This window comes from Balaenoptera acutorostrata, chromosome 4, assembly GCF_949987535.1.
Source record: "Balaenoptera acutorostrata chromosome 4, mBalAcu1.1, whole genome shotgun sequence".
NCBI lineage: Eukaryota > Metazoa > Chordata > Mammalia > Artiodactyla > Balaenopteridae > Balaenoptera > Balaenoptera acutorostrata.
In genome coordinates, this window is record NC_080067.1 from 54,224,166 (window position 1) to 54,246,701 (window position 22,536).

A 22,536-nucleotide genomic window follows, 5' to 3' on the forward strand; every position below is an offset into this window, starting at 1 on the left:
TTTTTTAAAATCTGGGTAATAGTATCATAGGTCATGAAAATACTATTTTTGTAGCTTACTATATGAAAAAACCAATGCTGTTCTTTACAAAAGAATAAAACACAAACTACTAGTGATTAAAACATTCTTAAAGTTTCTATTAGAAATAATCAAAACAGTTAAGTGGCAATGCTTAAAGCCACACACAACAATACTTGTTATTGACTAAAAATGGAAAGAAGGAAAAAATACCCTTGACAAAATGTAAAAGTATAAATTTGACCTGAGGAAGAAGACCTGGTAGTAAAAATTAAGAAACAATATATAATGGCTGGAGCTATGATTAATAAAATATGATGCAGACCAAAAAAATAAAAAATTGAAGAAGCAAATTTTAATAACTTTAAATGAAATAATTTAAATATGTTTAATGGTGTCCAGTTCAGGAAAACAAAACAAACCAAAGGCTTATTCTTTGAGAAGATTGATAATATTGATAAACCTCTTGTGGTAATCAGAATTCTAAGGTGACCCCAAGATTTCAACCCTAATTCCTAGGACTGTGTATATGATGGGTTCCCATGATTGGGTTATATTACATGGTACACCTGAGTTTAAGAAACGCAGATCCAAGCGGGGTTAACCTACTCACAGGAACCCTTTAAAAGCAGAGAATTTTCTCCAGCAGGTGGTTGAAGAGGAAAGAGATCACAGAAGAAGTAGTCAGAGTGATTAGCAGACCTTAACAGGATTATAAGAAAACAACTTTATTTCCATAAATTCGACCTAAGTAAAATGGGCCAATTCCTTGGAAGACACAAGGTACCAAAACTCAAGAAGAAAGAGATAACCTGAATGGTGCTATATCTATTTTTTAAACTGAATTTGTAGTTGAAAACTTCTCACAAAGAAAACTCCAAGTTTAGACAGGTTCAGTGGTCAATTCTATGGAGTTTCAAGTTAATGAGAAAATAATACCAAGTCTACAAAATCTTTCCAGGAAATAGAAGAGGCAGGAACACTTGCCAACTCATTTTCTGAGGTCATTATTATCCTGATACCAAAGCCAGACAAAGATATTACAAAAAAACTATTAGGCAATTATCTCTCTCATGAACATAGCCACAAATATCCTCAACAAAATATCTTCAATTCATTATAAGAAATCTAGCCAGATTAGGATCCCTTTACCTGATAAAGGGCACATCTACAAAACACAAACAAAAACCTATAGCTAACATTATACTTAACGGGAAAGACTGAGTGCTTTCCCCCCAGTATTGAGAACAAGGCAGGGATGTCTGCTCTCACCTCATTCAACATCTACTGGAAAGCCTAGCCAGTTAAATAACCAAGAAAAAGAAATAAAAGGTATAGAGACTGGACAGGATGAAATAAAGCTGACTCTAATTATAGATGACATGATTGCCTATGTAGAAAATCCTACAGCATCTACCAAAAATCTCATAGAACTAATAGATGAGTTTAGCAAGGTCTCAGTATAAAATGTCAATATATGAAAATCAATTGTATTTCTACATACTAGCAATGACCAAGTGGGAATCAAAATTTAGAAACCAGTACTGTTTATAATAGCACCAAAAAATTAAATACTTAGATATAAATTTAACAAAATATATGCAGGATCTGCATGGTAGAAACTACAAAACACCAATGAAATAAATCAAAGAGGACCTAAATAAAAAGAGAGATATACTGTGTTCATGGATGGGAGTGCTCAATATAGTTAAGATGTCATTTCCTGAATTTTCCTGAATTCCTGAATCTACCTGTAGATTCAATGCAATCCCAATCAAAATTCCAGCGGGATTTTTTGTAGCTATTGACTCGCTGATGCTAAAATTTATATGGAAATGTCAAGGAACTAGAATAACCAAAATGATTTTGAAAAAGAAGAACAAAGTCAGAATGCCCATGCTACCTGATTTCAAGGCTTACTATAAAGCTTTAGTAATCAAGACAGTATGGTATCAGTAAAAGAATAGATGCATAGACCAATGGAACAGAACAGACCGAAAATAGACCCTCACAAACTGGCCAGTTGATTTCTGACAAAAATGCAAAGGCAATTCAATGAGCCTTTTCAACTAATGGTGCTTGAATAATTGAGCTGTCATATGCAAAAAGATTTTCAGCCCATATCTCACGCCTTGTACAAAAATACTCAAAATGGATTATAAGTCTAAATGTAAAATGTAAATGTAAACCTTTTAGAAGAAAATCTAGGAAAAATCCTTGAGAACTTGGGTTTTGCAGAAAGTTCTAAGACGCAACACAGAAAGCTCTATCCATCAAATTAGCAAATAGATAAATAGATCTTTATCAAAACTGAAAGTCTTGGGACTTCCCTGGTGGTCCAGCGGTTAAGACTCCGCACTCCCAATGCAGTGGGCCAGGTTTGATCCCTGGTCAGGGAACTAGATCCCGCATGCCACACTAAAAGCTCCCTCCCCCTGCAACGAAGATCCCGCATGCCGCAACTAAAACCCGGCACAGCCAAATAAATAAATATTAAAAAAAAAAAACCAAACTGAAAGTCATGCTACGCAAAAGATACTGTTAAGGGGATGAGAAGACAAATTACAGACTGAGAGAAAATATTTGCAAGTTATAGATCTGATAAAAGACTTGTATCCAGAAAAATCTAAAGAACTCTCATTAAGAAGAAAACAAACTATCCAGTTTTTTAAATTAGGCAAAAGATTAGAACAGACACTTCACCAAGGAATATATACAGTTTACAGATAAACACATAAACACATAAAAATATGCTCACCATCATTAGTCATTAGGGAAATGCAAAATAAAATCACAATGATTTGTCCACATCTTCTAATTACAGTGTTTGGCCATAACACTTGTTTTGAAAACACTTATCTGTTCCAACTAGATTGAAATATCAGAGAACAGTGTGAGCATAACACAAATTTCTTGTTTGCTTATGCATAATTTATCCACAGGAAACAGTAGGTGAACACAGAAAACTGCACCCAGCTGAGCCAAGGTGGGTACAGGCGTAAACACAATCCACACATGCACACACCTCTCAAGGACAAGGAGCCTCACCCATCCACATCCAGTGTTCCAACTTTCTATTCTACATCAGGTAATCCTCCTTCAACCACCATATCTATGTCTATCTCCTTTTTTTTCTTCTTCTTCTTTTTTTTTTAATCTTTGGCCGCACCTTGTGGCTTGTGGGATCTTAGTTCCCCAACCAGGGGTCGAACCCTCGCCCCCGGGAGTGAAAGCATGGAGCCCTAACCACTGAACCGCCAGGGAAATTCCTCCATCTCCTTTTATGAAACACTCTCCACTGTCTTTTTGGTTTTAGAATTGCCCTTATCTGTTTCAACCAGCTCTCTCCGAAGCAGATGTCAGGGAGCAGGAAAGCTGCACAGAGGGCTTAGCTCCAGGCCTCTCTGCCTTCTCCGCCTCCCTTCCTCTGGACTGGCAGGGCAGGCACGCTGGGCCCTGAGTGCCAGGACTGCTTTGGATGGAACCAGTAGGTAAAACCCAGAAGAGCCACGTCCTCTGTCACCAGGGAACAGCTGCTCAGCCTCAGCACCTGAAGGGACTTTGAAAGCTTTAGCGTTTCCAGGAGCAGCTTTAGGTTGCTGCCAACACACTTATTCCAAGAAAGGTTGACTATTTCCAGAGCAGGGAGGTGAATGGAGGCTTCAGCTGAAATTGACAGCGATAAGAATAGCAATAATTTAGGTTTTCTTAGAGGTCATAAGCCTTGAATTTGAGGAACCTAGGCTAGGGCAACATATTACTATCAGTGAGGTTAAGACAGTTGTAGAGAGCGTTTCTCCTGCCTGAAATTCATGGCCTCAGTTTATGTTGTCTATTTTTATTTGGGAGAAATGTTGGAAACTTTAGAAAAGTAAAACTTGATTAAATGGGGACTTCCCTGGTGGCGCAGGGGTTAAGAATCTGTCTGCCAATGCAGGGGACATGGGTTCAAGCCCTGGTCCAGGAAGATCCTATATGCCGCGGAGCAACTAAGCCCGTGCGCCACAACTACTGAGCCTGCGCTCTAGAGCCCGGGAGCCATAACCACTGAGCCCCCGTGCCACAACTACTGAAGCCTGTGCGCCTAGAGCCCGTGCTCCGCAACGACAAGCCACCGCGATGAGAAGCCCGCGCATCGCAACAAAGAGTAGCCCCAGCTCACCGCAACTAGAGAAAGCCCGCATGCAGCAACGAAGACCCAACGCAGCCAATAAATAAATAAATAAAAAATTTTAAAACTTGATTAAATGGAATTCACTATTGACTGAGATTTCTTTCCTTCACTTCACATTTAAGAGGGAGAAAGAGACGAACAGTTTTCACAGCTAGTCACAATTTCCAGAGTGTGTCCTGGTTTTACATGTCCTGGTCGCTGTTGAAATTCAGAGACAAGGCCAAACCTCCCTAGAACTCTGAAACACCAAAATGTATTTGTGTTTACTTAACTGCAGTTAACAGAGACAAAGAAGGGAAATAGTGTATATTGGAAAGATTTTTAAAGGAAATTCAAAGATTTTCTGCTTAGTTCTCGGTTTCCCCTAACATTAAAATTAACCAGAGCAACTTATCCACGAGGTATAGCCATTAATTACATTTTAAACTATTCTGCCTTCTTTCTAAAAAATAATATATGTTTGAGGGGTAGATATATATTCTTTTTATAATATCTAACAAGAGCACCCTCCCACTCCTATGGTACAGAGACCTAGCAATAAGAAATTGAACTTTCTTTTCTCAAAATGATGTAGAGAAATATGTATTTACTTGATTTACTTCTTTTTTTTTATTGTTGATTTACTTCTTAATTCAAATTGAATTAAACAGGTCTCCCTTGACTTATGGTGGGGTTACATCCCGATAAGTTGAAAATATCTAAAGAAGTAAAAAATGAATTTAATATACTTAAACTTCTGATCATCATAACTTTGCCTAGCAGACACGTGGCCAATGAGATGAGCAGTGCTGGGGGAGGGCTGGGAGCAGTACATGGCAAGGACCAAGACCCTGTGTGTCGAACAGAACTTGGGCTGAAAAGGAGAGCAAGAGTACCCTAAATAGAGAGTTCTTAGAATTTGGGATAAATTATATGTACTTATTTTTATTGACAGATATTAATAAATAACTACTTGTTATTTTTTATTAATAGAATGCATTCATTTCATTAATAATAGCCCTGTCGGGTCCATAGGACAATTCATTTTTAAGGGAGTGTCAACAGACATAACCCTTGAGGGAAGGTCAGAGAGAAGGGCTCTGTTTTCACTGTTACCCCGGAAGCACCAGAATCCAACCACACTAGTACTGTGCATGTGTACAAAACAGAGTTAACCTAGCAGGCCTGAGACCACTATCCTTACAAAGTCCTGCTGGCAAGGTCGGCCCTTGGCTGACGTCTGGGAACTTGGAATTTGGAAGTGTTGTCACCATTCCCTAACTTACAAGGGTGGTTCGCTGTGCCTACAATGTTTGTGTACAAATAAGATGATTTATGTTGAACACTAGCTTTCCTTCTGTGAGCCTGGAATTTTGGTATGTGCTTCGTAGAGGGTGCCTGCATGACCAAGCCCCACTAAAAACCCTGGACTTGCAGGTTCAGGCGAGCCTCCCCGGGAAACATTTCAGACCATGTCGTCACAACGTGCTGCAGGAACGGAGCGCGTCCTTGTGACTCTGCCGGGAAAGGAATCTTGGAAGCTTGGGCCTGGTTTCCTTTGGACTCGGCCCCATGCATGTTTCCCTTGGCTGATTTTGCTTTGTATCCCTCTGTTGTAATAAATCTCAGCAGTGAGATCTGTGAGTCCCTCCAGGGAATCACTGAAGCTGGAGGTGGTTGAGGAGCCCTGGCACTGTGTGCTCAAAGTGCTGGATGCCTGGGTGGTATATTTGGGAAAATTGAGCAAAGTCCCTTTGCCTCACAACGTCTCCCTCTACTCGCAGACAGTGCCCTTGCCCCGGCATAGGCAGAAATGTCAGGTTTAGTAAATCCCTGATGTAGTCCGGGCTGTTATCCATGGTCTTCAGGCACACCAAGATTCCTGAGAGAGACGACAAACCCTGCTGGGACTAGGTGCTAGCAGCCAGCTGGGCTCACACGCTAGTAATTGCCTCCCTTTCCAGCAATTCCAAATTATACTGTACAAGTTACCAGGAATGTGAGCCTTCAGAGCTGGTTATACAGCCGTCCCTCCGTATCCACAGGGGCATTGTTTCCAGGACACCCTGCAGACACCAAAATCCATGGAAGCTCAGGTCCCTTATATAAAATGGCACAGGGGGCTTCCCTGGTGGCGCAGTGGTTGAGACTCTGCCTGCCAATGCAGGGGACACGGGTTCGAGCCCTGGTCTGGGAGGATCCCACATGCCGCGGAGCAACTGGATCCGTGAGCCACAACTGCTGAGCCTGCGCGTCTGGAGCCTGTGCTCCGCAACAAGAGAGGCCGCGACAGTGAGAGGCCCGCGCACCGCGATGAAGAGTGGCCCCCGCTCGCCGCAACTAGAGAAAGCCCTCGCACAGAAACGAAGACCCAACACAGCCAAAAATAAATAAATCAATTTTTAAAAATCTTTTTTAAAAAATGGCATAGTATTTGTGTATAACCTATGCACATCCTCCCATATACTTTAAATCAACTCTAGATTACCTATAATACCTATTACAATGTAAATGCTATCTGTGTAAATTGTTGCCTGAATGAGACAAATTCAAGTTTTGCTTTTTGGAACTTTCCGGAAATTGTTTTCCAAATATTTTCGATTTGCTGTCAGTTGAATCCACGGATTTGGAACCCATGGTTACAAAGGGCCAACTGTGTACACTTTAAATTTTAAATGTTAAATTTACAATGCCAAGATGGCGGAGTAGAAGTACGTGCTCTCACTCCCTCTTGCGAGAGCACCAGAATCACAACTGGCTGCTGGACAATCATTGACAGGAAGACCCTGGACTTCACCAAGGAGGACACCCCACGTCCAAGGACAGAGGAGAAGCCACAGTGAGACGGTAGGAGGGGCGCAATCAGAGTAAAATCAAATCCCATAACTGCTGGGTGGGTGACTCACAGACTGGCGAACACTTATACCACAGAAGTCCACCCACTGGAGTGAAGGTTCTGAGCCCCACCTCAGGCTTCCCAACCTGGGGGTCCGGCAAAGGGAGGAGGAATTCCTAGAGAATCAGACTTTGAAGTCTAGTGGGAATTGATTGCAGGACTGTGACAGGACTGGGGGAAACAGAGACCCCACTCTTGGAGGGCACACACAAAGTAATGTGTGCATCGGGACCCAGGGGAAGGAGCAGTGACCCTGGGGGAGACTGAACCAGACGTACCTGCTGGTGTTGGGGGGTCTCCTGCAGAGGCGAGTGGTGGCTCTATTTCACCGTGGGGATAAGGACACTGGCAGCAGAGGTCCTGGGAAGTTCTCCTTGGCGTGAGCCCTCCCAGAGTCTGCCATTAACCCCACCAAAGAGCACGGGTAGGCTCCAGTGTTGGGTTGCCTCAGGCAAAACAACCAACAGGGAGGGAACCCAGCCCCACCCATCAACAGTCAAGTGGATTAAGGTTTTACTGGGCTCTGATCGCCACAGCAACAGGGAGGGAACCCAGCCCCACCCATCAACAGTCAAGTGGATTAAGGTTTTACTGAGCTCTGACCGCCACAGCAACAGTCAGCTCTACCCACCACCAGAGCCTCCCATCAAGCCTCTTAGATAGCCTCAACCACCAGAGGGCAGACAACAGAAGCAAGAAAAACTACAATCCTGCAGCCTGTGGACCAAAAACCACAGTTACAGAAAGACAGAGAAGATGAAAAGGCAGAGGGCTATGTACCAGATGAAGGAACAAGAAAAAACCCCAGAAAAACAACTAAATGAAGTGGAGATAGGCAACCTTCCAGAAAAAGAATTCAGAATAATGATAGTGAAGATGATCCAGGACCTCGGAATAAGAATGGAGGCAAAGATTGAGAAGATGCAAGAAATGATTAACAAAGACCTAGAAGAATTAAAGAACAAACAAACAGAGATGACCAATACAATAACTGAAATGAAAACTACACTAGAAGGAATCAATAGCAGAATAACTGAGGCAGAAGAACGGATAAGTGACCTGGAAGACAGAATGGTGGAATTCACTGCTGCGGAACAGACTAAAGAAAAAAGAATAAAAAGAAATGAAGACAGCCTAAGAGACCTCTGGGACAACATTAAACGCAACAACATTCGCATTATAGGGGTCCCAGAAGGAGAAGAGAGAGAGAAAGGACCAGAGAAAATATTTGAAGAGATTATAATCGAAAACTTCCCTAACATGGGAAAGGAAATAGCCACCCAAGTCCAGGAAGCGCAGAGAGTCCCATACAGAATAAACCCAAGGAGAAACACGCCGAGACACATAGTAATCAAAGGGGCAAAAATTAAAGACAAAGAAAAATTATTGAAAGCAGCAAGGGAAAAACGACAAATAACATACAAGGGAACCCCCATAAGGTTAACAGCTGATTTCTCAGCAGAAACTCTGCAAGCCAGAAGGGAGTGGCATGAAATACTTAAAGTGATGAAAGGGAAGAACCTACAACCAAGATTACTCTACCCAGCAAGGATCTCATTTAGATTTGATGGAGAAATCAAAAGCTTTACAGACAAGCAAAAGCTAAGAGAATTCAGCACCACCAAACCAGCTCTACAACAAATGCTAAAGGAACTTCTCTAAGTGGGAAACACAAGAGAAGAAAAGGACCTACAAAAACAAACCCAAAACAATTAAGAAAATGGTCATAGGAACATACATATCGATAATTACCTTAAACGTGAATGGATTAAATGCCCCAACCAAAAGACATAGACTGGCTGAATGGATACAAAAACAAGACCCATATATATGCTGTCTACAAGAGACCCACTTCAGACCTAGGGACACATACAGACTGAAAGTGAGGGGATGGAAAAAGATATTCCATGCAAATGGAAATCAAAAGAAAGCTGGAGTAGCTATACTCATATCAGATAAAATAGACTTTAAAATAAAGAATGTTACAAGAGACAAGGAAGGACACTACATAATGATCCAGGGATCAATCCAAGAAGAAGATATAACAATTATAAATATATATGCACCCAACATAGGAGCACCTCAATACATAAGGCAACTGCTAACAGCTATAAAAGAGGAAATCGACAGTAACACAATAATAGTGGGGGACTTTAACACCTCACTTACACCAATGGACAGATCATCCAAAATGAAAATAAATAAGGAAACAGAAGCTTTAAATGACACAATAGACCAGATAGATTTAATTGATATATATAGGACATTCCATCCAAAAACGGCAGATTACACGTTCTTCTCAAGTGCACACGGAACATTCTCCAGGATAGATCACATCTTGGGTCACAAATCAAGCCTCAGTAAATTTAAGAAAATTGAAATCATATCAAGCATCTTTTCTGACCACAACGCTATGAGATTAGAAATGAATTACAGGGAAAAAAACGTAAAAAAGACAAACACATGGAGGCTAAACAATACGTTACTAAATAACCAAGAGATCACTGAAGAAATCAAACAGGAAATAAAAAAATACCTAGAGACAAATGACAATGAAAACACGACGACCCAAAACCTATGGGATGCAGCAAAAGCGGTTCTAAGAGGGAAGTTTATAGCTATACAAGCCTACCTAAAGAAACAAGAAAAATCTCAAGTAAACAATCTAACATTACACCTAAAGAAACTAGAGAAAGAAGAACAAACAAAACCCAAAGTTAGCAGAAGGAAAGAAATCATAAAGATCAGAGCAGAAATAAATGAAATAGAAACAAAGAAAACAATAGCAAAGATCAATAAAACTAAAAGTTGGTTCTTTGAGAAGATAAACAAAATTGATAAGCCATTAGCCAGACTCATCAAGAAAAAGAGGGAGAGGACTCAAATCAATAAAATCAGAAATGAAAAAGGAGAAGTTACAACAGACACCGCAGAAATACAAAACATCCTAAGAGACTACTACAAGCAACTTTATGCCAATAAAATGGACAACCTGGAAGAAATGGACAAATTCTTAGAAAGGTATAACCTTCCAAGACTGAACCAGGAAGAAACAGAAAATATCAACAGACCAATCACAAGTAATGAAATTGAAACTGTGATTAAAAATCTTCCAACAAACAAAAGTCCAGGACCAGATGGCTTCACAGGTGAATTCTATCAAACATTTAGAGAAGAGCTAACACCCATCCTTCTCAAACTCTTCCAAAAAATTGCAGAGGAAGGAACTCTCCCAAACTCATTCTATGAGGCCACCATCACCCTGATACCAAAACCAGACAAAGACACTACAAAAAAAGAAAATTACAGACCAATATCACTGATGAATATAGATGCAAAAATCCTCAACAAAATACTAGCAAACAGAATCCAACAACACATTAAAAGGATCATACACCACGATCAAGTGGGATTTATCCCAGGGATGCAAGGATTCTTCAATATACGCAAATCAATCAATGTGATACACCATATTAACAAATTGAAGAAGAAAAACCATATGATCATCTCAATAGATGCAGAAAAAGCTTTTGACAAAATTCAACACCCATTTATGATAAAAACTCTCCAGAAAGTGGGCATAGAGGGAACCTACCTCAACATAATAAAGGCCATATATGACAAACCCACAGCAAACATCATTCTCAATGGTGAAAAACTGAAAGCATTTCCTCTAAGATCAGGAACGAGACAAGGATGTCCACTCTCACCACTATTATTCAACATAGTTCTGGAAGTCCTAGCCACGGCAATCAGAGAAGAAAAAGAAATAAAAGGAATACAAATTGGAAAAGAAGAAGTAAAACTGTCACTGTTTGTGGATGACATGATACTATACATAGAGAATCCTAAAACTGCCACCAGAAAACTGCTAGAGCTAATTAATGAATATGGTAAAGTTGCAGGTTACAAAATTAATGCACAGAAATCTCTTGCATTCCTATACACTAATGATGAAAAATCTGAAAGAGAAATTATGGAAACACTCCCATTTACCATTGCAACAAAAAGAATAAAATACCTAGGAATAAACCTACCTAGGGAGACAAAAGACCTGTATGCAGAAAACTATAAGACACTGATGAAAGAAATTAAAGATGATACCAACAGATGGAGAGATATACCATGTTCTTGGATTGGAAGAATCAACATTGTGAAAATGAGTATACTACCCAAAGCAATCTACAGATTCAATGCAATCCCTATCAAATTACCAATGGCATTTTTTACGGAGCTAGAACAAATCATCTTAAAATTTGTATGGAGACACAAAAGACCCCGAATAGCCAAAGCAGTCTTGAGGCAAAAAAATGGAGCTGGAGGAATCAGACTCCCTGACTTCAGACTATACTACAAAGCTACAGTAATCAAGACAATATGGTACTGGCACAAAAACAGAAACATAGATCAATGGAACAAGATAGAAAGCCCAGAGATTAACCCACGCACCTATGGTCAACTAATCTATGACAAAGGAGGCAAAGATATACAATGGAGAAAAGACAGTCTCTTCAATAAGTGGTGCTGGGAAAACTGGACAGCCACATGTAAAAGAATGAAATTAGAATACTCCCTAACACCATACACAAAAATAAACTCAAAATGGATTAGAGACCTAAATATAAGACTGGACACTATAAAACTCTTAGAGGAAAACATAGGAAGAACACTCTTTGACATAAATCACAGCAAGATCTTTTTCGATCCACCTCCTAGAGTAATGGAAATAAAAACAAAAATAAACAAGTGGGACCTAATGAAACTTCAAAGCTTTTGCACAGCAAAGGAAACCATAAACAAGACGAAAAGACAACCCTCAGAATGGGAGAAAATATTTGCAAATGAATCAACGGACAAAGGATTAATCTCCAAAATATATAAACAGCTCATTCAGCTCAATATCAAAGAAACAAACACCCCAATCCAAAAATGGGCAGAAGACCTAAATAGACATTTCTCCAAAGAAGACATACAGACGGCCACGAAGCACATGAAAAGATGCTCAACATCACTAATTATTAGAGAAATGCAAATCAAAACTACAATGAGGTATCACCTCACTCCTGTTAGAATGGGCATCATCAGAAAATCTACAAACAACAAATGCTGGAGAGGGTGTGGAGAAAAGGGAACCCTCTTGCACTGTTGGTGGGAATGTAAATTGATACAGCCACTATGGAGAACAATATGGAGGTTCCTTAAAAAACTAAAAATAGAATTACCATATGACCCAGCAATCCCACTACTGGGCATATACCCAGAGAAAACCGTAATTCAAAAAGACACGTGCACCCGAATGTTCATTGCAGCACTATTTACAATAGCCAGGTCATGGAAGCAACCTAAATGCCCATCAACAGACGAATGGATAAAGAAGTTGTGGTACATATATACGATGGAATATTATTCAGCCATAAAAAGGAACGAAATTGAGTCATTTGTTGAGAAGTGGATGGATCTAGAGACTGTCATACAGAGTGAAGTAAGTCAGAAAGAGAAAAACAAATATCGTATGTTAATGCATGTATGTGGAACGTAGAAAAATGGTACAGATGAGCCAGTTTGCAGGGCAGAAGTTGAGACACAGATGTAGAGAATGGACATATGGACACCAAGGGGGGAAAACTGCGATGAGGTGGGGATGGTGATGTGCTGAATTGGGCGATTGGGATTGACATGTATACACTGATGTGTATAAAACTGATGCCTAATAAGAACCTGCAGTATAAAAAAACAAACAAAACAACTAATACTAAACTTTCATTGGGTTATTTGTATGGAAATATGTTAATATAAATGTTTCAGACATTACATGAAATTTCTAAAAATCTTATATTTGTATTTGTATGGAAATATGTATGGAAATATGTTAATATAAATGTTTCAGACAGTACATGAAATTTCTAAAAATCTTATATTTGTATTTGTATGGAAATATGTATGGAAATATGTTAATATAAATGTTTCAGACATTACATGAAATTTCTAAAAATCTTATATTTGTATTTGTATGGAAATATGTATGGAAATATGTTAATATAAATGTTTCAGACATTACATGAAATTTCTAAAAATCTTATATTTGTATTTGTATGGAAATATGTATGGAAATATGTTAATATAAATGTTTCAGACATTACAGGAAACGTCTAAAAATCTTATATGTTCTGGTATAATGTTATAAGTAATAATCCTAGTTATTACTTTAAAATGTATATCTCAGAAATAACTAATTTTCTTGTCAACTGCATTATTATGAACTTTCATCAAATCTTTAACCATGGTCATTTTTAAGTCTTTTGTCATTTACAGACAGTTCTGGGTGTACTCTGATGATTTTGCAAGTATGTTCCTATAAAAGAGTTTCATCTTCAAGAAATTCATGGAAAAGACTCTGACAAGTACAGGTTTCTGGTAACTGACTGTACTGCTGAACTGAATGAATAAGCATTTTCAGAACTCTAATGAAAAACTGATGAACTCATAAAAGTGCTAACAAAAGATCAAGATGAAAAAAAAGAAATTAATTACATGGGACTGAGTGAACTGATGAGGATGAGTATAATTTTTGTGACTTTCTGTCTGAATTAAAAAAAAAAAAAATCCCACAAGGACTCAGAGGAAAAGAATATACAAATCAATTTTCACTGCAAAGTAAAGGAGCTGTTACAGTGGAGGATTACTGGACTGAATGTCAATGTTATGACATAGTATAAGTGTGTTTCATGTTTGGTAATTGCAATCATTGTTGCTTTTATTGTGGTCAAAAAAAAAAAAAAAAAAAAAAAAAAGAATCATCCTTATATAGCCGCTGGAACTATGGAAGTGAGTGATAATGACCAGATAGAAAAATATATATATATTAAAAAAAAAAAAAAAAAAAATTTACAATGCCAGAAATCATTCATGTGGCTTTGAAAGTCACTTTTAAGAGAGCATATTTCCTGAAAGAAAGACAAATTAATACTTTACTTTGTGTACAGCTAAGCCTTGGAATGAAATTCATTTGTAGGCAAAGAGAGGCCTCCCCTCTCAGAAGTTATGGTACCAGTGCCTGCAGGGATTTGGGGAATGCTCTTACCCAGGGCAGTAAAAGTCTCACTTTCCAAAGCACAGCTGTTGATTAAAAATGACTTCAATGCTGGTAAAAATTGGAGCCTGCTGAGTAGGTTTTCAGAAGAGCTGCCCATCTTTCTGTTGGCAGATAAATCCAATTCTTGAAAACTCGAGAGAAAAGGGATAACCTGGGCTATTAAAACATCAACAGTGACATGTTTTAGGCAGCATCTCACGAAGCGTCTTCTGGGTGTTTGGGTCCCACAGTCTTCTTGATCAGCAAGCAGAGCTCTTCCTTCTCTGACCCCTGCCCTGCCTTACACACAATTACACACAACATACACACCAGCCATTCTTCCCAGTATGCAGCTTGGGCTCTTCTCCAAGCCTCTCTCAAGGCTAGAAGTTAAGAGCAAAGACTTTGGAGACAGAACTGGTGGTTCTAATTCTGGATTTGCTACTAAAGAACTGTGTAGTTTCGGACAAGTTACTTAACTTCTCTGAACCTCAGTTTTCTCAAGAAGAATAACAATACTACTTCACAGAGGCAATGGGAAGATAAAACGACTTGGTATATGTAAAGTGCCTGGTACAGTGCCTGGCACACACTAACTGCTCAATTAATGTTTGATATGATCATTCTTTTCTCAGAATATAAGTCAGAAGTACTAGAAAGGCAATGAAATCAAGAAATCAGAACAGATATCTGTGGCTAACAGCACCGGAGTGGGGTCCTGAAGGCCCTTGCTATGCCAGGAGTTATCCCTGCTTCGCTATCTTTCTGCTGCTTTTCCTGCTTCCAGACCTTTGCCCTAGTTCTTTCCAATGTGGGAAATGCAGTATCCTGGGATCTCTGTGGGGCTGGCTCACCTCCTCAGAGTCTTCCAGGGCCACCAAAGCCACAGTAACCCTTTGGTCACTATTACATCTCCCTCTTTTCTTTTCCTCCCAGCACTGCCCATTATGTGATTTGTTTGTGTATGTGTTTGTCTTCTGCCCTCCCTCCCCAAAGGTGAGCTCTGTGTGTAGGGACTGCTTCGTGCCCAGAGTGTGCCTCAGAGCCTGGAAATCAGAGGCACAAATGTTAGTGGAAGGAGGGAAGGACAGGAGAAAGGAAGGGGAAGGGAAGGAAAAAAGGGCAGGTACTTGCTGTGGTGTCTCCCTCTTCTAACGCCCCCAGCACCTTGTATTTCACCACATATTTGGTTTATTCCTGCCCCCACCAGACTGAAGCTCCTGCCTGTGAATTCCCTCAGCCTACAGCACAGTGCCTCAAACAATTAGATGACCAATCAAACATTGTTGGCTAAATGACCTGTAATTCCATTTCTTTGGAGCTATCGGGAATGATCAGATAAAAGAATGTTCAATTCTTTAACATCATAAGGTATAAACAGGATGTATTTTCGATTCCATCTTTTCAAAATTAAGCAGGAGAACAATGCAATTCACTACAGTTATTAAATAACCATTACCTTTCTGGGGCCATTTACCCGTGTTGGTGGCAGATCTAGATAAGAGAGGTTAATCCCTCTGTTGTACTAGCATTAACAATTCAGATCCTCTAGCACTTTAATCTTCCTCTGAGCAATAAGATGAGACAGGACGCTCGTGTTATTCAGTTGTAGCAGGGGAAATTCATTATTTGGAATCTGGTGCATTGGTAATTCAGGAGTGTCTCCACAGGTACGACATTCATAAGAAAAGGGGATGGTGACACCTCACGGTCTCCACCTGGAGCTCAGAAAGGGATTGTTTACTACTTTAAAATCTTCATGAAAGCCTTGAACTCTTCTCATTTTCCCCAATTGAGGGATAAGGGTCTAAGAAATAACTTAGCAGGGCTAAAACTCAATATTAGACCTAAAGACCTATTTTACTGTTTTTCTCCCCCAATTGTACTAAAAACAACAACAAAAGATTCTTTTTCTCGTTCTTTATTGATTGATTCATTCAATCCATCACATTCTCAACAAGCATTTACTGGCTGCCAACTATGGGCCAGACCCTGTGCATGAGCAACAGAGAGATACTGAAAAAAAAACCCCATCCCTGCTCAGGAGGAGCTGGTAGTACAGAGGGAGAGCAGAGCATGGCTGGTCTGCGTGAGCATCTGCACACATGCTGTGGCGGGAGTAGTCAATGGGGGGAAGGAACAGAGAATGCAGTCAGAGCGACAGAGGAGCAGGAAAACCATCTGGACTCCTGCAATAATCTAGGCATGAGGTGACAGTGGGCTGGACCAGGGTAGTAGAGGTCTCGATGGTAAGCCATGGTCAGAGTCTGGATGCATTCTGAAGGTTTATTGTGGCTGCAGGCGGAATAAAACCTTTAATCTCAAGAGTATGCTTGCTGCTTCTTAGGGGAAACTGCACGTATACATTACAGGTTACAGGACTATGTCTGTGGTAGGAAAGTAAGCGTAGTGACCTAAAGTTGTAATGTACACCCGTTATGCACCGTCCCACTGACTTTCTGTAACTTCATTTGTATCTAAGTGCCTCGGCTTCACTTGATTAGCGAGAAAGACTCAACACCCTTCGTTTTGGCTTTCCTTCTACATCCCTATTTGTAATACACTTTGTGACAGTAGCAGATTCATTTCTAAACAGCCACATAAATTCAAAATTTTCTCCCTCAAGCGCCACATCTATCCTTTACAGATGTGTATAGGAGGAGTTTAGATTCACTAACAATTGCTGGGCACTTAATATTTGCCAAATACTATATTGGGGCATTCACAAAACTTTTATGATGTGATCCTTCCGGTAACTTCATAAACAGCACATCTCAAATTTGCCAGGTTTGCAAACACATGCCAAGGCTCCAAGAGTCCTCCCTCGGCTCTGCGGTACCTACTCAGCGACACCGTGTCGTCGGCCGTCAGCGAGCACTGGTGAAAATCCAGCCCCTCCACGTGCTTGAGCGTGGCCAGCCCCGGGGAGTCTTCAAACCCTCCACTCATCTCCTTGTTGCAGGACAGGTCTAGTGTCCTCTGCTCACACAAGTATCTAAAAGCAGCATCTACAAAGAAGGTCAGAACCCCATTCTGACATATTACAAGGCGGTCGGCAGGAGTGGAGCAGGAGAGGGGCAGGTGTGGAGAAGGGAGACTGAGACAATATGTACACTATGTTGACAAAAGCCCAGAAAGTGGGATAACTGTCCACTTTGTACCATCTACCCCTTCGGACCTGACAGTGGCTTCAAATACACACTCCCTGTGATCTGCATTGATCGTCAATGGTTTTGATCAAAATCTTTCAACTAATAAATCTTCCCTTACTATCCTTGAGCACTGGTGCTGTCATAGCATTCTAGAATTATTCAAACTGCCAGGGAGAAGGATTTTACAGGCTCTAGAAGTTGAAGGGATTAAAAACACATTTCATTTCCTATTCTTTAATGTGGTTACTCTATAGCAGAGTAAATTTTAACTACAGATGTCACTGAAGCTGTTCTTTTTATCAGTACCAATTCCTTCCTACTACTAAGCATAAAATAATGCTGGCATTTTCAAAAGTAAGAGAAAAATGGACAGCTTTAGTAGCACAGTTATTTTGCACAGTGTCTCTCTCCGACCTAAAATATCCTGGCCTTTTCAGAGTCAGCCGTTTTAAAAGATTATTTTTGTAATCATGAAAGTGTATGCTCACTGTAAAAGACTTAGAAAATCAATAAAACATGAAGAAGATTTAAATCACCCATAATCTTATCCCCCAACATAACCACTGTTTATATTTTGTTGTATTTCCTAACAGCTTAAAAATTCCATATACTATAAAGTTATATAGAAACTTTAGCCATTGCTAACTCACCCAGTAGTTTGACATTCTTTTGTGGTAATCCACATGAATGTAACTTCAAGGCTTTCAGATTTAAGGTACTTTTTTTTTTTTTTAATCAGTGTCTTCTTTTATTTTTATTTTTATTTATTTTTGGCTGTGTTGGGTCTTCGTTTCTGTGCGAGGGCCTTCTCTAGCTGCGGCGAGCGGGGGCCACTCTTCATCGCGGTGCGCGGGCCTCTCACCATCGCGGCCTCTCCCGTTGCGGAGCAGAGGCTCCAGACGCACAGGCTCAGCAGTTGTGGCTCACGGGCCCAGCTGCCCCGCGGCATGTGGGATCCTCCCAGACCAGGGCTCGAACCCGTGTCCCCTGCATTAGCAGGCAGACTCCCAACCACTGCGCCACCAGGGAAGCCCTAAGGTACTTTTTAATCCCTGAGCAATACTGTTGAGACTGCCATCGATGTTTCTGTTAATAGAAAGATCAAGTACTTCAAGGTTTTGCAGCCTAAGGAGCAACTGACCTGGAAGGAAGGAAATCCAAAGGACAACTCACTAAAGATGCAGGGTGTGAAAGTTGGGGCAGGCAGGAGGGAGGTACATCTTCACGTGACCTGGGATATAGTGAACCACTCTTTCAATTCAGGGTGAGAGAAAACACAGCCAACGTTGATTTCCAAGCTATCCAATCATGGGTGCCTTCACATTTTTTCCTGGGAAGGACTCTTCCAAATTCCACTTACCCACAGATGCCCCATCTTCTGATGTGAGGGCAGAGTCCACAAGCTCAAGCATTTGTTTCTTGCTCCCTTCTCGGAATGTCTGGAGGATCAGAGGCAAGTTTCCTCCCACTTTACGGTTCCAGGACAAATTCAACTCAAGTTCAGGCAGCGCTTTAAGTGCTTCTCCTGTTACAAAATGGCCCAAAGATCAGGTTGATCGCTAATCCGCAAAGCAGGGAATTCATTTCAAAATCAATACAGCCATTGTTTACGGAGTATTGAAGCCGGGCCAGCTACTGGTTAGATGCCAGGGAACAGGGAGGAGAAAAGGACCCAGTTCTTGCCCACTCCCAGCAGGGTGAGCTTCTACATGCACAGGCACAGCAAGTCTAGTCCCTCCAGAGTTCTGACCACCTGTTAGTAGGGGTGGTTTTACCGAATTGTTTTTATGGTAGTAAATATTTCTACCAGTCTGTCTACTTTCTCTCAACCACCTTCTCCGGGGATCAGCATTGCTGAGAAGCTTGGCCAGAGGTAGAAGTGTAAAAGACTTAGAAAATAAATAAAACATGAAGAAGATTTAAATCACCCATAATACTATTCCCCAGCATAAGCACTGTTTATATTTTGGCCAGAGGAAGATTGGCCAGAGGTAGAAGCAAAGCCGGGCACTGGCCACCACAGAGGAAAAGCTCATTTTGACATCAAGAATATCACACACAACTGATCCAACCACTGCAGGGAGGAACCAGTAAGAGAGCATCAGGCACCAGCAGCTCATAACAGTGATGCAACCTTGGGGTGGAGGAGGAGGCAGTGAGGGGGGGGTGACACTTGACATTTCTGATACCATTTCACACAGGAAACATCTGAGGGCTACAGAGCGGAAGCTGGGAGAGAACAGGGGAATTGTGGGGAGATCAGCCCCTAGGAATAATTTTCACTGCTTTGGGGGCAGAACAGAATGGTGAGCCGCACACATGACAAAAGTACTTTCTCAATGTCTGGAGTCAATTTTAGCACCAGTTAAGAGTGTTGGAAGGTCCACTGTGTCCAGAAGCCTCTCTTCCACCATCCACTATTGGGCTGGAACTTCTGCCACTGGTTATTTATTCCATGGTTTAAGGTTTTTGGAGTCCAGGAGCCCCAGGTTAAAATGCAAATTCTCCAGGAGTTATAATATCATAAGCCAGGGATAAACAGGTGTCATTTTGTATGCCATTGCCAGTCAAAGGGGCATGGGTATATATCGCCCTGAGGCATCCCCAGGATCAGGGAGAAAGAGTACATGATTGTCTGCAGTGCATATGGCACTGGAGGGCCTAGGCATTTGCAATCCTGCACTAAGCAATTGTAACAGGTGTAATAATGTTGAAATGCCTCCTGATTTATGTTTTCTTATCAGTAAACCATTTATTCGCCTTATAGTCCATCTGCCATTAAGGCTAAGCAGACTATGGATGATAAGAAAGCCCCTCCTGGTGGAGAGGATGCAGAAGTCCTTCCAGAGAGGATAAAATCTCGGGGAGAGGGGAAAGGACACAAAACATTAGTGACAAGGGTGCAGACTCTCTCCTGGACCAGATGAGTTTAGAGTGGGTCCCAGGGCAGAAATTCCACTTCCTGGTTTCTTAAGGATGGTGGATCATGAAAAAGATTAGATTAGTCATAGAAAATAATCTATACTTCTTTTCATGCCTGAGTAACAGTATGTTAAATTTGAGAACCTGGTACACGATAACCAGCTGCTAACCAGTGGGGCTAAACTGATCATGAAAAACCACAGAAAGGTAATTTTGGATGAAGGAATAGGGAAAGAAAGAATTATCGATTATTGAGCGCCTGCTATGTGTCAAGCATGTAGTTGGTACTTTACAGAAATTATTTAATGCTCACAATAATTTTTTTTGAGGTGGATATCACCCCTTTTCAGAGATAATAAAACTGAGGCTCAGAAAGTTTAAGTATTTTGTCCATGGTCACAAAGAGAATTAGAAGTGGGACTAGGATTTGAAAGGATCAGGCCAGCTCTGAGATGTATAACGTTTTCCCTTAGCTATAGGAAGGGTGAACCAGGAAACATCAGCTGGCCCCCATTTTCCAGGGAAGGATTAGAGAGAAGACATTGGCATAAATTTTGTTGCTTTTACAGAAATCTTTGCAGAGATATAAATGATCAAAATACATGATCGAAATAAGAAACTTCAGACAAAAAGAAGACAGAAAAAGTATTAATTACATCTAAAACCAGCAAGCATTCTAAACAACCCAGCATTCATAACCCAGTAAAGCAGCTGGGTTAGTAGCATGACAAATTTTATCTTATGTTCTATGTTATCCAACGTTTGATATACTATAAACTAACTTAATTGAGGTTCTAGTCCTATTTAAATCATTGCTTTTAATTGAAAAATCTTGTTCTGATCATTTTTTAAAAAATGGGAATGGGAAAAGAGAAGAGAGAAGTACTCTTTTGGAATGGAAAGGAACTTAATTATTATCTATCCCAGCTCCTCTAATTTACAGATGAGGTAACAGACCCAAAGTGAGCACATTTTACAGTTACTATCTCCACTTAAACTCCATGAGAAGAGAGGCTTGGTCAGCCTGTTCCCTTCTCTATCCCAGGGCTTAGCACGATGCTAGGTGCAGGTTACACAGCTCCTTAGAAGGTATACAAGTGCTCAAGACAGTATCACATCATATACAGGCAGCGCTCTCATCCTCGTCCATGGGCACCTGAGGGGGTGGTGACCCAGATAATTCCCCCCTGAGGGTTTGGGTTGCAAAGATCCTTAAGAGCCATCTCTTAAGGGAAGCATTCATCATACGCAGTGCTCGAATATCATCAGCAGTAAGTCTGCAGCTACCCAGCCTCAGAATTTTTAACTTGCTGACAAGATGCATTTGCTGCATGAGTAAATGGAGGGTTCTGCCTATGAAATCATTCCAGGAAATATCCAGTTTTTCCAAGTCTGGGAGAGAAGGCAGCAAAGCAACTAGAAGTGAACACAAGAAAAAACAGATTTGCGTGTGTAATTTGTGATTTGTAGTAAATAGGATCCACTGCCTGTTGCTCTGTAAGAGGATAGAAGGAGGGTGGACTTGCTGACTTTCCACAAAGCAGGGATCTCTCAGCCGCACAACTGGAGACACTGTGACATTTACTTTACCTGTTTCTTGGGACGTTTTCTATTTCCGCCAAATAACTGCACTCTGAAAATGCAGTGGTGTTTCCATAAGATTTCATAAGTACTCCTTTATTGTAGTGGAAATTGTAATTCTACTGCTAGGACTGTTACTACCACTGTCACTGTACTGTGTATATTGGTCCTTTTATTTTGCAAAACCCCCTGACACCCGTCACCCTGTCGTCCTATTGGACCCTCAGGCTGAAGGTCTGGGGAATACTCCATTGGCAGGACCGCTGAGACTGAGGGTGCCCGTTACCTTTTCTTTCTTATCTTGATCACCTGGGAGTCACCACCTTACAAAGTTCCTGTTATACCTACATGGGCCAACATGTGCAGGTTTAGACTGGCACAAACCCTGACCAGAACCTTCTCTGAGTCTCCTCCATTGCTCACGAAAATTGAAGTTACTCTCTGTGAACAAGATTCTCAGAGGTCATATTTATCTCCTGCAGCAACAAGACTTAAGAGTGGAAATGCCAAAGTCAAGGGGCGAAAGTGTCTTTGCTTGCTTGCTTTTAAACATCTATCTTGAATGTTAAAATAGTGGCAGCAGTCAGACGCTGCATGGTGAGCTTCTAGAGTTACAGGCATAGCAATTCCTGACCTTCCACAATTCCGAAGAAATTCTAAAAACATGCTTAGGGGGCAAAAAATATGTTTTCTTTTTACTAGCATTCAAAGCACTTTAGCAACTTCATCTTGTTTACCATGA

At 40.7% G+C, this 22,536-nt stretch overlaps 1 protein-coding gene across 1 annotated transcript in view; it reads right to left on the minus strand.

The window, feature by feature from the left end:
* LRRC31 (leucine rich repeat containing 31) overlaps positions 1–22,536 on the minus strand; it is a 31,206-nt gene that overhangs the window by 1,825 nt on the left and 6,845 nt on the right. Inside the window, 7 exon segments of the mRNA XM_007197534.2 lie at positions 3,517–3,684; positions 14,149–14,316; positions 16,983–17,147; positions 17,942–18,009; positions 18,315–18,432; positions 18,652–18,816; positions 21,462–21,629. Of these exon segments, the coding sequence (XP_007197596.2) occupies positions 3,517–3,684; positions 14,149–14,316; positions 16,983–17,147; positions 17,942–18,009; positions 18,315–18,432; positions 18,652–18,816; positions 21,462–21,629 (1,020 nt within the window).